Source organism: Halichoerus grypus, chromosome 15 (genome assembly GCF_964656455.1).
Source record: "Halichoerus grypus chromosome 15, mHalGry1.hap1.1, whole genome shotgun sequence".
Lineage (NCBI taxonomy): Eukaryota > Metazoa > Chordata > Mammalia > Carnivora > Phocidae > Halichoerus > Halichoerus grypus.
In genome coordinates this window covers 42,630,913-42,645,469 of record NC_135726.1, presented here as the reverse complement: position 1 = coordinate 42,645,469, position 14,557 = coordinate 42,630,913, and the positions used below count along the sequence as shown (strand labels likewise).

The following is a 14,557-nucleotide window of genomic DNA, read 5'->3' as shown; positions in this document are numbered from 1 at the left end:
TGTGTTTATTTGCCATTTGTATATCTTCTTTGGTGAAATGTGTATTCAAATCTTGTGCTCACTTTTAAAAATTGGGTTGTTTGTGTTCCTAGTACTGTATTTTGAGAGTTCTTTATATATTCTGGATACAAGTCCTTTATCAAATATGAGATTTGCAAATATTTTCTCCCCGTGTGTGGCCTGTCTTTTCATTCTCTTAACAGTGTCTTTCAAAGAGCAGAATTTTTAAATTTTTATGAAGTTCATCATACCAATTTTTTTCTTTTACAGATCATTATTTCAGCATCATATCTAAGAAATCTTTGCCTGACCCAAGGCCACAAAGATTTTCTCCTATATTTTCTTCTAGAAGTTTTATAGTTTGGGGCTTTACATTGAGGTCTATGATCCAATTTGAGTTTATTTTTGAATATGGTGTGGGAGGCACAGATTCAAGCTCATTTTTTTGTATATGGATATCCAGTTGTTCCAGGACCATTTGTTGAAAAGGCTGTATTGTATTAGTTACCTATTATCGTGTAACACATTACACCAAAACTTAGTGGCTTAAAGCATAAAACAGTCGCATTTTTTATCCCATGTCTCATGATGCTTTTTTAAAAATTATTTCCTCTTTGTGTTTCATTTTGGCTATTTTCTCTTGTTTTGCCTTCAATTTCACTAGTGTCTTCTTCTGCAATGGGTAATCTGCTGTTAATCTGCTGTCTGTCCCATACAGTGTAATTTTCAGCTCCCAAAGCTCAAGTCTTTTTTAATAATCTCTCGTGTTTCTACTTAGCTTTTTGAATGTATGGAATACAGTTATAACTGTCTTAATGTCCTTCTCTGCTAATTCTAACATATGCATTCAGTTCTGAGTGGGTTTCTGTTGATTCTTCTCGTCATTTTGGGTCGTGTTTTTCTATAATTTTGCATGCCTGGTTATCTTGGATTGCATACTAGACACTGTTGTAAGGGTCACCTTGTGTGCTTGATATTTTTGTATTCCTACAAATCTTCTGGAATTTTGTTCTGGGATGCAGTTAAGTTACTTGGAACTGATTTGATCTTTTAGGTCTTGTTTTTATGATTTGTTAGATACATCTGAAGCAGTGCTCAATCCTGGGCTAATTACTCCCCACTACTGAGGCAAGACCTTTCTGAGGACTGTACTCAATGTCCTGTAGATTATAATTTTTTCCCATCTGTCTGGTGGGTATAGGCATTGTCCCCAACCGTGTGTAAGCACCTGGAACTGATCCTCTAATTGTTGTGGATGGTTCTTCCCCCAGCCTTGGATAGTTTCCTCACATTCATGCACTGAGGAATGTTTTGCTGAACACCCAGGGGCCGTCTGCAGATTTCCGGAGCTCTCTCTGTTCAGCTTTCTCCTTTCCAGTTCTCTGTCCTGCAAATTCTGTCCGCTCTGCTGTTCCTGGACGCTCAGCTCCGTCTCCACAGCTCAGGAGGTCCATCTGGCTCCACTTCAGCTCTTCCTCCCTGTGCCATGACTTGGAAATTCTCTCAGGCAGTAAGCTGACACAGTTGTAAATCTGTTGTTTTGTTTTGCTTTTTCAAGCGGGAGGGTAAATCCATTACTCTATCTTCCCAGTATTATAGTTTTGAATAATTTGCAAGTGTTCTTAAAATGCCCTTTAAAATCTTTTGTATCTTTTTTGGGGGCATCTGGGTGGCGTAGTTGGCTAAGTGTCTGGCTCTTGGTTTCGGCTCAGGTCCTGATCTCAGGGTCGTGAGATCCTGGGTCAGGCTCTGCGCTCAGCATAGAGTCTGCTTGAGATTCTCTCTCCCTCTGCCCCTCCCACTCGTGTGTGCTCTCTCTCTCTTGATAAAATAAATAAATATATATCTTTTAAAAAATAATTTAAAAATAAAATCTTCTATATTTTTTTATATCTCCCTTTATTGCCCCCCATCCTGATCTTTCATTTTAAAAGGAAACTACTTGAATATAGACTGCCTAGATTAGGGACCTGGACCCATCTCCTGTTAGCTAGGAAATCTTGGACAAGTCATTTATGTTTTAGGAAAAAATGGAGATGACAGTAATATCCATTCATTCAGTTGGTGTGATAATGAAACGAGGCACATTAACAGACGGCGGGCACATAGTCAGTAGCTACGCACTAAATATGGAACAGAAGGTCACCCTTCAGTAACTCTCGTGTCCTGTTGTTCAGCCTTCACCTTGCCGGTTTGCGTCTCACCTTCTCCCTGGCATGTTTTTGTGCCTAGATCTGCTCTGGCTGCAGTCATCCTAGCAACAACACTGACCGGCCGGACCGTTGCCATTCCTCAGCCTCGCCAGAGATCCCTGTCTGAGAGTGACACGACCTACGTTGAAAAGGACAGTTTCATCGAACCCTATGCCACCACGTCCGAGCTGAGGCTTCAGTAAGGACCATATCGCCGGCTCTGCGGCTTCTCTGAGGGAGGCGCCCCAGCTCACGTGTGCTTCTGTGCGCATGCGTGCGCGTGTGCGTGTGGTCAGGACCGGAGCTTAGTGCTCGGGTTTCCATCACCAGGCTCAAAGGGACACTGTCCTGGGACATTGATTGCTTTTGACTCGTATCAGAATTTTCTCTAGAGCGGCTCTTGTGAGATTTTGGCTCGTGAAAGCGCTGGTTTTCGTGGCCGCGCAGAGCCAGCGAATTCAGGGCTGCCTTCAGCCCCTCACAGGACTCCCCTGCGCCACAAGCTAGATGCGCGAGCTGTCACCCACCGCTTCTTGTGTGGCCCCTCTCTGAACATCCATACTGATTTTACCTTCATTGGCACCCATACTACAACCTTCTCTCTTCTTTAACAACATTTCCTCTGTTGCTTGAGCTGGGCGGTCAGGAAGGTTTCCTCCTCAGGAAGAGAGCATTGAGAGCAGAGCTGAGGAAGGTACAAGGAGTGCCTGGGAATGGCTCAGGGGCTTGCGGGCACTGGTCAGTGTGGGGCTCGGATGAGCTTTCAAGACCGAGAAGAGGGAGCGTGACACAAGGACACATGTGAGCAGCTGAAGGAAGATGTTTGTGGCTGGGGGCACTTGGGTGAGGTGGGCAGTCATTCAAGATGGCCTGGAGAAGTGGGCAGGGGCCAGCCTGGTGATGCCTTTGGTGTCCTGTTCTGAGGCTTGGTCCTCCCCACCCCCTCCCCCTAGGAACACCAGGAAGACACTGAGGGCTTTAAGGGCTTATGGGATGGGGTTGGGTGAATACATGACCAGATTTGCCTTTTATCTGTCATGTTTATTCAATTTTGTTTTTTTGAGGGGTTGTTTTGCATACCTTTTTATCAGTCTTTGTAGTTTCTGACATTATTGTGAAATCTAGAAAGGCCTTCCCTATTCTATGAATGCTTGCTTATTTCCTTCTAGGACATGTTAATGTTTTTGGTGTTCCCATTTTAATCTTGACTTCGTTTTGAGATGTTTGAATATAGCCTGTTTTCCTCCTGGTAAGAATTTCACTTCAGCTGGATTAGAACTTAAAGATGAGGAAATGATCTTAAACTTCACTAGAAAGAATGAGCAGATTAAGACCATCAGAGGAAATCCGGAAAGGGAGAATTTTGACTCGGGGAGAGCTGGATTAGCCACTTCATATTTAAAACGAGTAGTTGAAGTAGTGAAAACAGTAGGACTGGTTATATAGAGAAGTGGTGTGTGGATGCCTTGAGGGGATCTGGGGTTTGCATGCATGGTGACTGTTTCATAAAGGCCGCCTCACAGAGCAAAGGGGAAGGAAAGGATTCGAGTATAGTGATTAGCAGTAGTAGAAAAAAAAAATCAGCTTTGAGCCTTGCCTAGTTCATATACCAAACGGATTCCTATTAAATGAAAGGGTTAATTTGTACATACACATAAATAAGACCAGGAAATCCTATAGCCACTCTTATCAAACCTCTCAGAGGGAGATGCCTGCAATGCCCTTCTAAGCTAAGAATTTAGAAGGTAAAAAAAAGTTGTTTTTTTTTTTAAATCATCTGTATGTTAAAAAAACCTTACATAGCCACAATGGAATTAATAGAATAGGAAAAATACAGTAAAAACAGTTTTGAACTTTGTAGATAAAAAGGTTAATTTCAAATTTAAATAGACATACGAGAAGCAAAGTAGATCAGTGGACAACGGACATGAATAGACAGTTCACCACAGAGGAATTAGGACTTGCACACAAATATATGGAAATATATTGTTTCGGTAAGAAATGCAGATTTATACAGTAAGATTTAAGTTCTTTTGCCAAGTTTTGGAAAATTGTTACTAATGTGGTCACAGGTTGGGGAGCTGATTGGTGAAATGATTTTGTGCAGTATGCCTGTAGACCCCCAAAATAGCCACACCATTTGACTCAGCAGTTTACTGCACAGTTAACTTGGTTCCTAAGACGGATCCTAAATACGGAAGAGATTATTTGCACGTAGATGTTCGTAACAGAGGTATTTATAACAGTGACAATTGAGGGAAAAAACCTAAGTACATAAAAATGGCTGACTAAACTGGTGTATCTACTTGGGTCCCACCTTTTACGTTTTGACTTTAAAAACGTGTTACCAATGAGGCAAATTGTGTAGGTAGGCAGTGATAGGAACTAGAAAAACCTACGTAAGAGGCTAGAAAGAAATGCTGAGTGTACAAGGAGATGGGATCGTGGATGACTTAATCCTTTAGCTTCTGTATGTTTCGTAAGGTGGTTATAATAATTTGGAGGTGGGGCCTTGGAGGTGGGGCATCTAATACACATGAAGTATTCAGTGGCTTGCTTATTTATTTTGCTCCCGACCTTCTAATGCAGACCAAATTGGCAGCATGAGACAAGAAGATCTTCTTTGCCGTCCTTTGAAATGCTGGGCTACAGGGAAGAGGAGGACACTGACGCACAGCTGTTCTCGAGCTGCGGGGAGTCGGCGGATGCCAGCGCTTGCAAAGCGGAGGGAGGTCTCAGTGACGCTGTGTATGCCGTGCCCCACAGAAATCAGGTGCCGCTCACATTCCAGAATGTCTTCTACACCCTCTTAACTTACCGCAAATTGTGTAGAGTGCATCAGTAAGGATTTTCTTTTCTGTCTTCTGCCTTTAATGGCTCTTGTCTGGGGGCTGATTTTTTGAACAAGGACAGTCTCATTTTTTTATCTGGTCAGGCCACAGATTTCTTTATTGTTATTTATTTCTTTATTGTTCAAAGACAGGGCCTTCAGAGACGAAGATAAACATCTTCACATTCTTAATGTAGATTTCCAGCCAGTTCTAAGGAAACCTGCTCTTTCCTTTGGCCCCCAAAGCTACTTTTCCTGTCACTTTTCCAGTATCAACAAGCATGTTGCAGCCTTTCTTCAAATTCATGTCCGACAAGAGGAATATCGTCATTCATCTCAGTAGTAGAGGACATTCTTTGAGTGCTTACTGTACGGGAGTCTCTGTTTCAAGCTCTTGCATGCAGTTAGCCCCCACTGCCTCAGTGAGGTAGGTTGCATTGACGGCCCCATCACACGGGAGGGACCGTGGGACAGAGAGGTTGATGGAGCCCATTCCTGCACCACTGCCCGAGCTGCTCTGGTTTCAACTCTGTGCTCCCTGGGTTCGGGAAACTAGATAGTGCTGTTTCTTTAACGGCAAAAGACAGCACCGTAATTTCTTTTTCTTTTCTCTCTTTCACCGTCATTATAACATGTGTTATTCATAGTGACGATATTATAGATTTGCAACATCAAATGATATTCAGAGTGATTATATTTCTATTGAGTGCCCCCCACTGTATTGAAACATATGTTCAGTGGTCCTAGGGAGCTTAGTTTGAGGAGTCCTTCTGTGAAGTAACCGTCACTTTCTAACACATGCAGACTGTAACATGCAGAGTGAGGTTTCTCTACAGCAAGGAGGCTGGAGCAGGCAGGTGGCAGCCGAGCCCAGAGCAGGTTCTGCCGTGGGCGCAGGGGAAGTCCCTCTGCCCCTCAGTCTGCATACTTTCTGGCTAGTATTTTGCACTGAGGTTACGGACAGAGTTGTTTATCACTCAACTATTTTGGAAGTAAAGCTTGCTACCCCATTTCCCATAGAAGAAAGAGATTATAGTAACCTAAACAACCTCCTTTGTCATTCACAGGATACATATTTTATTTTGTAGGCACGTCTGTCATGGTGGCTTCAGGACCCATGTGCAGTTGGGAAATTTTGTTTTAGTTTAAGATATGAAAGATAGAGCAAGACAACTAGCAATATCAAGGGTTGGTGAGGTTACTGTCTAATGCTGGTGGGTGTGTGAGCTGGTACCACCACTTTGGAAAACTGTCTGACATTTCAGTTTATATTAAAGCTGAATGTCTATATTTTCTATAACCCAGCAAGAAAACAAATGGAAAAGTAGAAAGTAATATAACACATTAATATTCTCATTCTCCAGATGAGCAACTATTGACAGCTTATCTTTTCTTGTTTCAGATTTTTTTAAAAAGAAATGAAATTACAGTTAGGGTTGAAATCTTCTTTGTCTCCCTCCCTGAAAGGCCATCTGCTCTTGGATTTGGAATACATTCTAGAAGTCTGTGTTTTTATTCTTTTACCACAAATAAGTGTCAGCAATTAGAAATACAGCACAATTTTTTTTTTTTTTTAAAGATTTTATTTAGAGAGCGAGCGAGAGAGAAACAGCATGAGAAGGGAGAGGGTCAGAGGGAGAAGCAGGCTCCCCGCTGAGCTGGGAGCCCGATGCGGGACTCGATCCCAGGATTCCGGGATCATGACCTGAGCCGAAGGCAGTCGCTTAACCAACTGAGCCACCCAGGTGCCCCTACAATTTTTTTTTTTTTTTTTGTAAATAGGTCATCATAGTGAACCAGTCATTCCACCTCTTGGCTTTTTTCATTCAGCATTGCAGTTTTGAGATGAATCCACGTCACCTTTTTTCCTATGCCCCTACCAATGAACATTTGGATTATTTCCTTGCACATTTGGTCCATGCACTTATGTGTGCTGGGTCACAGCAGATGTTGCCAGATTGTTCTCCAAAGCAGTTTTTGTCCTTTTGCCTTCCCACCAGCAGTGTATGCATGCCAGTCACCCCATTTCTGTTCATCCCAGCCAATAGGAAGGCCGTCCCTATACAACCCAGGAGTCAGAGGTGGACTTTTAGGAACTGATTGCAAATTGGAAGGACTTATCAGATCTGTACCTTGTCCTGGCCAGTTGCAGATGGCGTGAATGAAACGGCCCTTTAAGCTGGAAAGGGATTTCAATTTCCCACAGTCTTACCATTAGGTTTTTGGGAGTGGGGGTGGGGAGAGGGCTCCAGGGGTGACACAAGAGGCACAAGAAGGCACATTGACATTTTCTGAGCATTTAATATAGGCTAGGCAGCTTATATGTACCATTTCATTTACTTCACACCCTCGGGGTTAAGTGTGTGAAGAAACAGGGTAAGTGACTTGCCCAAGGTTGTTACCCAACCAGCCATCCAGGGGCAGAGGCAGGATTCAGACCAGAGCGACCAAGTTTTTTTGTTTAGAATTAAAATTTGTGTTTATTGTCCTTTTGCCTATTGAGACTATTTCTTAGACTGGCCAAATATTCTCAAATTGAAATGATTATAAAGTATATACCTTTGGGGAAAATGGGTGTGTAGAGCCTGTAAGAATGCTATTTAATCGCTCGATGGCACCAGCTCTGAAGGAGATACTGCCTGTGGGGTACATTTAATGTCAAGAAGTAAACTTGCCTTCTCTGTGTTTACTATAGACATTCTTTAATCTGAGGTAATTTATAATTTTATCCTTCGTGCTTCCTTTAAAGTAAACAATTTTCAAAACTAGAAAGATAAGGAAACAGAGCGACCCAAATCAGGCGATTTGGACTTAAATCTATACCTCATGCCTCTCTCTGTGTTTCAGGGTAGTTGGGCAAACATCTTCATGTGAAGTGTGCACCCGCTCAGAAATGGCCTAACATGGAAAGCAAGTCTTGTTTTCAGCAGTTTTCTTATTGGTGCCACCCAAAAGTAAGGCTGGAGGGGAAGTGGGGGGCGTGAATTTGTGGTCAGTTCATGCGATGCTGGTGTCCAGTGGACAGAACAGTGCCATGGGCATTCAGAGACCTGGGTTCAAGTCCCCGCTTCTCGACTTCCCAGTCGTATGGCTTGGGTAAGTCAGATAACCTCTCTGCACCCAGAAAGGACTGTGTTAGGGAGGACACTCTGGGTAGGTTGGTAATTCAACATACAGTGATGGAGCATGCAGTGAGGACCCGGCATTGTGCTGGGTGCTGGAGAAGCTGTGTAAGACAGAGTCCACAGTCACACGATCACCAGTTAGTCAATCACAGTTACAATAAATGTTACAAAGGAAAGGTATAGGGTGGCATGAGACCATGTCGGTGGGGGACATAACCTTTCTGAAGGGACTGCAGAGAGAGACAGCAAAGGGACGGGAAGGAGCTCTGGCCCCCTTGCCTTTCCCTTTGAGGTCACTTGATTCTTCTGCCTGACACCTTAGTAGGGTCGTTCATTATCCTGAGTTCAGTAACTTCACCAGAATTCACTGCGGTGTGTGTTACTATCTGTCCTTTTTTCCAGAAATTTAGTTTGTTATTTAATTCTGCAGACACAGGTTTTCATATCCCTTTTTTGTTTTCAGGGAACATTTCCTTCCCTATTTTGTTTTATCATCGACTAAGCTTATCTATTTGTTTTATTCTCCTTGGGGAACATGAGTTATACTTTGTCAGCTGTCCTTTGTCTTCCATGTCTGTTCTATTTTCTGTAATCACTTGTCCCTCTTTTTTCTTTGCAGTGTCACTTTCTGTGATTTGCTCTGTGTACCCTCCTCATCTCTTTGTCACTGTGTTATTGCTTCTAGTATAGCTTTTACCTTCTCTGTGTTGGTTTCATTTTTCCTTTTGGTTTTTAGTTTTACCAGTTTATTTTTAACATCTTTTGTTGCCTTGTCACTTTTCTTGGTCTTCTGTATCTCTTTGGGTTCTTGATATCAGTCTGTGCTGTCCTTCATTTCTTGGAGAGAATAGAAGCTGGATTCCGGACAGTAAAGGTGGGTTCTCCATTGGTGTCTCCCTTTAGCTTCTTCTTCCCTCGCTTCTGCTGTGTGGGGATGATTGTACTTTTCCTGGGCCCGTCTGCACCCTTGCTCTCATTGCACCCGTCAGAACATTACTGTGGACCTTTATAATTGTGAGGCTTTGTGGTTTTTCAAGCATCTGCATGCCTGAAGTCTGAGGAGGTGTGGCAGCTTTTGGCTTCTCTCTCCATTCCAAATTTTGTTGATTTGGTAGCTGTTTTCTGCCCATTGACTAAGTTTTCTTTTTTTCTCCCCGCCCCATTCTGTTGATTGCTTTCAGTAGATTTTAAGGGAAGAGAGTGTAGTGTAAATGCCTTGTTACTATCTTTGAATAGAATTCATGAATAGAATGTTACTGAAGCTCTCCTGTCCTTTTTCTTGCTATTGTGTTTGTGGCTTTGCAGAGCATCTTGTCATAAAGTGCCATACGTTCGCTCACTTGTCCATGTATTCATCCAACCACCTGCCAACAAACTGATATTTGAGTGTCTGCCATGTGCTTGGATGGAGACCCATGCAGGGGTAAACCAGTCCTCTCTAGAATCTTCCGGAGGCCAAGAAATAGTGGACATTCTTTTGCTACTCTTTAGGATTAGGAATGTCCCCTTTCTGTCTCCCTAGTTTTCAATTTCTTTAAATTTTTCTTTTCATTACACAGGTAATGCATGAATATGTGTTTCTTTTTTTTTTAATTTTTTATTGTTATGTTAATCCCCATACATTACATCATTAGTTTTAGATATAGTGTTCCATGATTCATTGTTTGTGCATAACAGCCAGTGCTCCATGCAGAACGTGCCCTCTTTAATACCCACCACCAGGCTAACCCATCCTCCCACCCTGAATATGTGTTTCTTATAAAAGCTCTGCATAGTGCACAGAAAGCGCGAGCTTGTCCTGAAACCTGCCATTCCTATTCCAGTCCTCCTCTTCTCTCCAGGAGAAGCCTCTGTGGTCACTTTGATATCTGTGTTGGGGTTTTTTTGGCTGCAGAAATGGAATATATAAACATAAGGTTTAAATAGTAGACCTTTAACTCTCTGACCTAACAAAGTCAAAAGGCAGGAGATTCTAATATTGTTTCAGCTGTCTATCAAAGGCTGCTGCCTGAGATCCCCTTGGCCTCCTCCTCCTCATGGTCACCAGTGGGTGCAGCCGCTCCTGATCCCAAAGCAGAAAGGAAGAAGTGGTGCAAGGATCTTCTCATTATGCTGCTCTATATTTATTAGGGAGAACATTTTTTTCTGGAAGCCTCCCAGCAGAGTCTCATTGGTCACATGGCCACCCCTTGACTGGTCACTGGCCAAGGGGAAGAAGATTCCCATGGGTCATACCCTGGGGCTGAGTCCATGTGCACCAAACAAAATCAGGAATCTCTTAGCAAGGGAGAAAAGAGGGCACCGATTACTGAGCAGGCGATGTAGCAGTGCCTGCCGTGGCTTGTCTCCTGTGGTCTCTGCATTTGCATGTCCATGTCCAGGTGCAGATAGAAATACCCCCGTCAGTCTCTGTGCATGGAGATTATTGACTCTGCTCCACCAGTACTAGCACCTCTGCAGGAGCCTCACCCCCATCGGTAGCAGTAGAAGGCCAGCATAGCAAGGAGGGCACCACGTGGTCACTCCAGCCAATGTGCAGAAGCCACCGAGAGAGTGAGCTCTGCCATCTTCCAGTGTGGGGCCTCCTTCATGCAGCAGGCGAGGAAACACGGATCCCCAAACCCTTAGTCAAGCATGGTGTTGGACCTCCGGAGGTCCTTCTACCTTGCACGTCAGAACTGCCCCTTCCAGAGTTAGTTCTTGGGAGCACTTGACTGGCTCAGTTGGTAGAGCATTCAACCCTTGATGCAGGGTTGTGAGTTTGAGCCCCACGTTGGGCATGGAGCCTACTTAAAAACAAAAACAAAAACAAAACAAAACCACCAGAAAACCAGAGTTAGTTCTTGGTTCACTGCAAATTCTTACCACACTCTTGACTTTACCCCAAGATGGAGCTAGCTGGACCCTCCTGTTGCTCCACCTCTGATAACATACGATGTATCTGGGGTGGGGTTCTTACCTTAGCATCACTGATGTGAGGAGAGGCATCCGGGAAGGTGGCCACGCCCCATGGGCTGGGCCCTCAGTCATTCGGGTTCATCTCTGCTGGAGGCCAAGGAATAGTGGGGACTCCACCCAGGTAGTTGGTCTCCCAGCCGCCAAACTCTTGAAGCTATAAGAATCCACACTTGCAGGGTGCCTGGGTGGCTCAGTCTTTAAGCGTCTGCCTTCGGCTCAGGTCATGATCTCAGGATCCTGGGATTGAGCCCTGCATCGGGCTCCCTGCTCAGTGGGAAGCCTGCTTCTCCTCTCCCATTCCCCTGCTTGTGTTCCTGCTCTCGCTATCTCTGTCTCTGTCAAATAAATAAAATCTTAAAAAAAAAAAAAAAAAAGATTACACACTTGCAGCTTCCTTGCTGTGTTGGCAGGTTTTCTCCTCCAAGTAATAGAAGGCTTCTGACATCGCTGATCACTTGTGCATGTTTTTGAACTTTATATGCGTGAAATCCCAGAACATGTGTTCCTTTGCATCCAACCACATTGTTAGGTGTGTACAGGTTTAAAACTGTATCTTCCTGGTAAATTGGATATTTTGTCACTATAAAGTGAACCTTTTTGTCCATAAAAATGTGTTTGGCTTTAACATCTATTTTGTATGACATTTTCCATGTTTCTTCTGTTTGATGGTTGTATGATCTGTTTTTTTTCCATCCTTTAATTTCAACCTTTCTCTGTCCTCATGTTTATCTGTGTCTTGTAAAGAGCATATCATTTTTTAAAACAAGTTCACTGAGATATAATTCACATACCACACTACTCCTCCATTTATCACTGTAGCATATAGTTTTTTGTTAACCAGGTTTGACAAACTTTTCCTTTGTCTTTTTACTGAACCGTTTGGTCCTGTTATATTTAAGGTGTATGTGGATATATTTGAGTTTAACATTGTCATCTTCAGTTTTTCTATCTCTCCCCTTAATTCTTTTTTTTTTTTTTTGGCCTTCCTTTGAATTGATGATTTTTTCAGTTTGATTTCTTTCCCTCTACGAGGTTGCAAATTATACCTTTCTTCCCCACCTACAATTACCCTAGGTATTATAGCATGTACATTTTCCTCTCTCAAATCTGGGGTGCTAGACCACCCAGGAAGAGTGTGAAGGAGCCTGGCACAGGTGCTGCGGGCACGTGCGGACAGGCCATTCCTAGCACCTCTAACGTCAGCGCTGCGGCCGGTTTGGCCTGCTTCTTCCTTCCATTTCTTCTTCAGGTTTTGTTTGAATTACCAAGGTAATTTTCATATTCAGAAGTATCTGGCAGTTTAAAAAATGTTTTAAATTCAAACTTTTAAATTAGGTTTTTAAGATATGGTCACAAATTCTTTAGGCTTATTAATCGGTGTATTAACTATACACAGAGGTACATACCATAAATGTGCAGCTCAATGAAATTTCATAAACTGGCTACCACTCAGATTAAAAAGAAAAATGACATTACTAGTACCCCAGAAGGTTCCCTTCGTGACAGAGAAGAGGTCACTGCTTCCCCAGAGTTCACCACTGCCCTGACTCCCAGAGCTGATCAGCTCTTGGAGAATCACCTTAGTTTTGCCTACTCTGAAAACACTGTGATTTTAGTCAGGACAGCCTGTATTGTTTGGAGCGTTTGAGGGTCTTCAGTTGTCGTGTGCCACGGTGCTCGGTTCACTGTCCAGGCTGACAGTAGCCCGCTGTGCAGCGCTACCATTCGGGGACTTCCTCGTTTTCCTGATGCTGGATATTGGCTTGTTTTGTCTGGCGCTCTTTGAACAGGGAGCTGGAAAGCGCCATGTGTACACACACGTATTTCCAGTGCACCCGTACGGCGCCTAGACACCCATGTGTGGCACAGGTACAATCTAGGGCCTGTATGGGCTCAGCCTTCGCCCTCAGAGACTAGCAGAGAGGGCGATATTTGAGGCCCCTTAGTACTTTCCATTTCCTTGATGGGAGTCACTTAATAGATCTCTGACGGGGTGAACCAGGCAGTTGGTTCCCAGGAGATAAGAGTGGAGAAGTCATTTTTTCTTCCTTCAGAAGCTAAGTAGAGTGGGAGACCTGTGCGCCCTCCTGAGCGGGGTTACCCTGGAGCCCTGTTCCCAGAGCCCGGTGGGCCTAACAGCCTTAGCTCTCGGCTTGGAAACGCCCCTTCTGGTGGACATCTTGCCAGTCAGTGCTGCCAGTTCTCTGTCAGCCTTGGGAATGGCCCTCCATTTGCCCACAGCACAGCAAGGCCCGGCTTATCACATAAGCAAGACTTCACTGAAGAGTCAGGATAGCAGAAGGGACAGCAGCCCAGAGAGTGCCAGTCATGGCTTCTTGTACAAGACCTGGTTCACTGCTCTTCCCCTCAGACAGCCTCTGCCCCAGTGGGACTGTCTCAGGCTCCTCACGGGGAGGTCTGTAAGGACCAGCTCTGCAGCCCTGCCACCATTCAGGGTACCTATGTAGGACACCCTCAGAGGACAGTGGCGGGGAGGGTTCTGTTCCCTCAGGAAACATTTACACAACTCACACAGATAGCAAACTTAGCAGACCTGACAGGCCTCGAGCCCACACAGTGACCTGGATGAGGCTTCTCCCGGGGCAGCTCGGCAGTTCTCAGCCCACATAGGGATGGCTAACATCAGTACCCGGCTAGAGTGGTCCTGGGTGCTGTGCTGAGCGGGCTAGGTGCAGCCCCCTTTCCTGGGCTGGTCCCTGGCAGGAGTGAGGAAGGCAAGTGGCCCAGGTGACATGGGTGGGACGCAGAGTTCTCCTTGGCCTAAGCATAGCTTGGATGGCATTGCCTTTGCTACCAGGCTTTTCCGGAGGGACCTGAGGTTTCCTCCAGCCCTGCTGGGTGTGGTCCTTTTGTGTCTCAGCGGCAGGTGGCTGTGGAGGAGGTATGGAATAAGACATTTGAGTTTGGTAGGAGGAAATTTGATACAGATAACATTTATCACATGTTCTTTTGTCTTTTGTAACAAAAAGGTCCCACTGTCACATGGGGTGGACAGTGAAGATGACGAAAATATTTCTGACCAGGATGGGTTTCCATGCTCGCCTCTTACAACACAACGTACACAAGAAAAAGGTAAAAAAAAAAAAATATATATATATATATACATATATATATATATATATAAAAGCATTTTGTGGCAATAAATATTGGTTAATTTTTTGAACATATAGCCATTGTAGCTCCACACCATGGTCCTGTGATTGTAAGTGGGAATATTCTGCGTTCTGTTTTCACTGGAGAGAAGTTAGTCCCTGGCTGCTTGCCTGGATGTTAGGTTGTCTCTAACGTATCAGGCGCTCACTTTAGAGTCCATTTTGTCCGTTCTGTCAGCCGTGAGAGGGCACGTGGCGGGGAGGATCATGGCTCAGGCTCTACGCTCTACACACTCCTTCCCCGTGGCTCCAGAACAGTTGTCCGCTTCCTAAGAGGTG

General features: G+C 44.3%; 1 protein-coding gene across 5 annotated transcripts in view; it reads left to right on the top strand.

Moving 5' to 3' along the window:
- The window catches only part of CEP89 (centrosomal protein 89), a 75,686-nt gene that overhangs the window by 4,734 nt on the left and 56,395 nt on the right, over positions 1-14,557 (top strand). For 3 of the 5 annotated variants that reach the window (XM_078063801.1, XM_078063800.1, XM_078063802.1), the window contains 3 exons: positions 2,233-2,391; positions 4,782-4,965; positions 14,096-14,198. In XM_078063801.1, the coding sequence (XP_077919927.1) occupies positions 2,233-2,391; positions 4,782-4,965; positions 14,096-14,198 (446 nt within the window). Of the gene's footprint in view, positions 1-1,378; positions 1,511-2,232; positions 2,392-4,781; positions 4,966-7,869; positions 7,977-14,095; positions 14,199-14,557 lie in introns of those variants that run through there. The other 2 variants (XM_078063803.1, XM_078063804.1) reach the window with 2 other exon arrangements.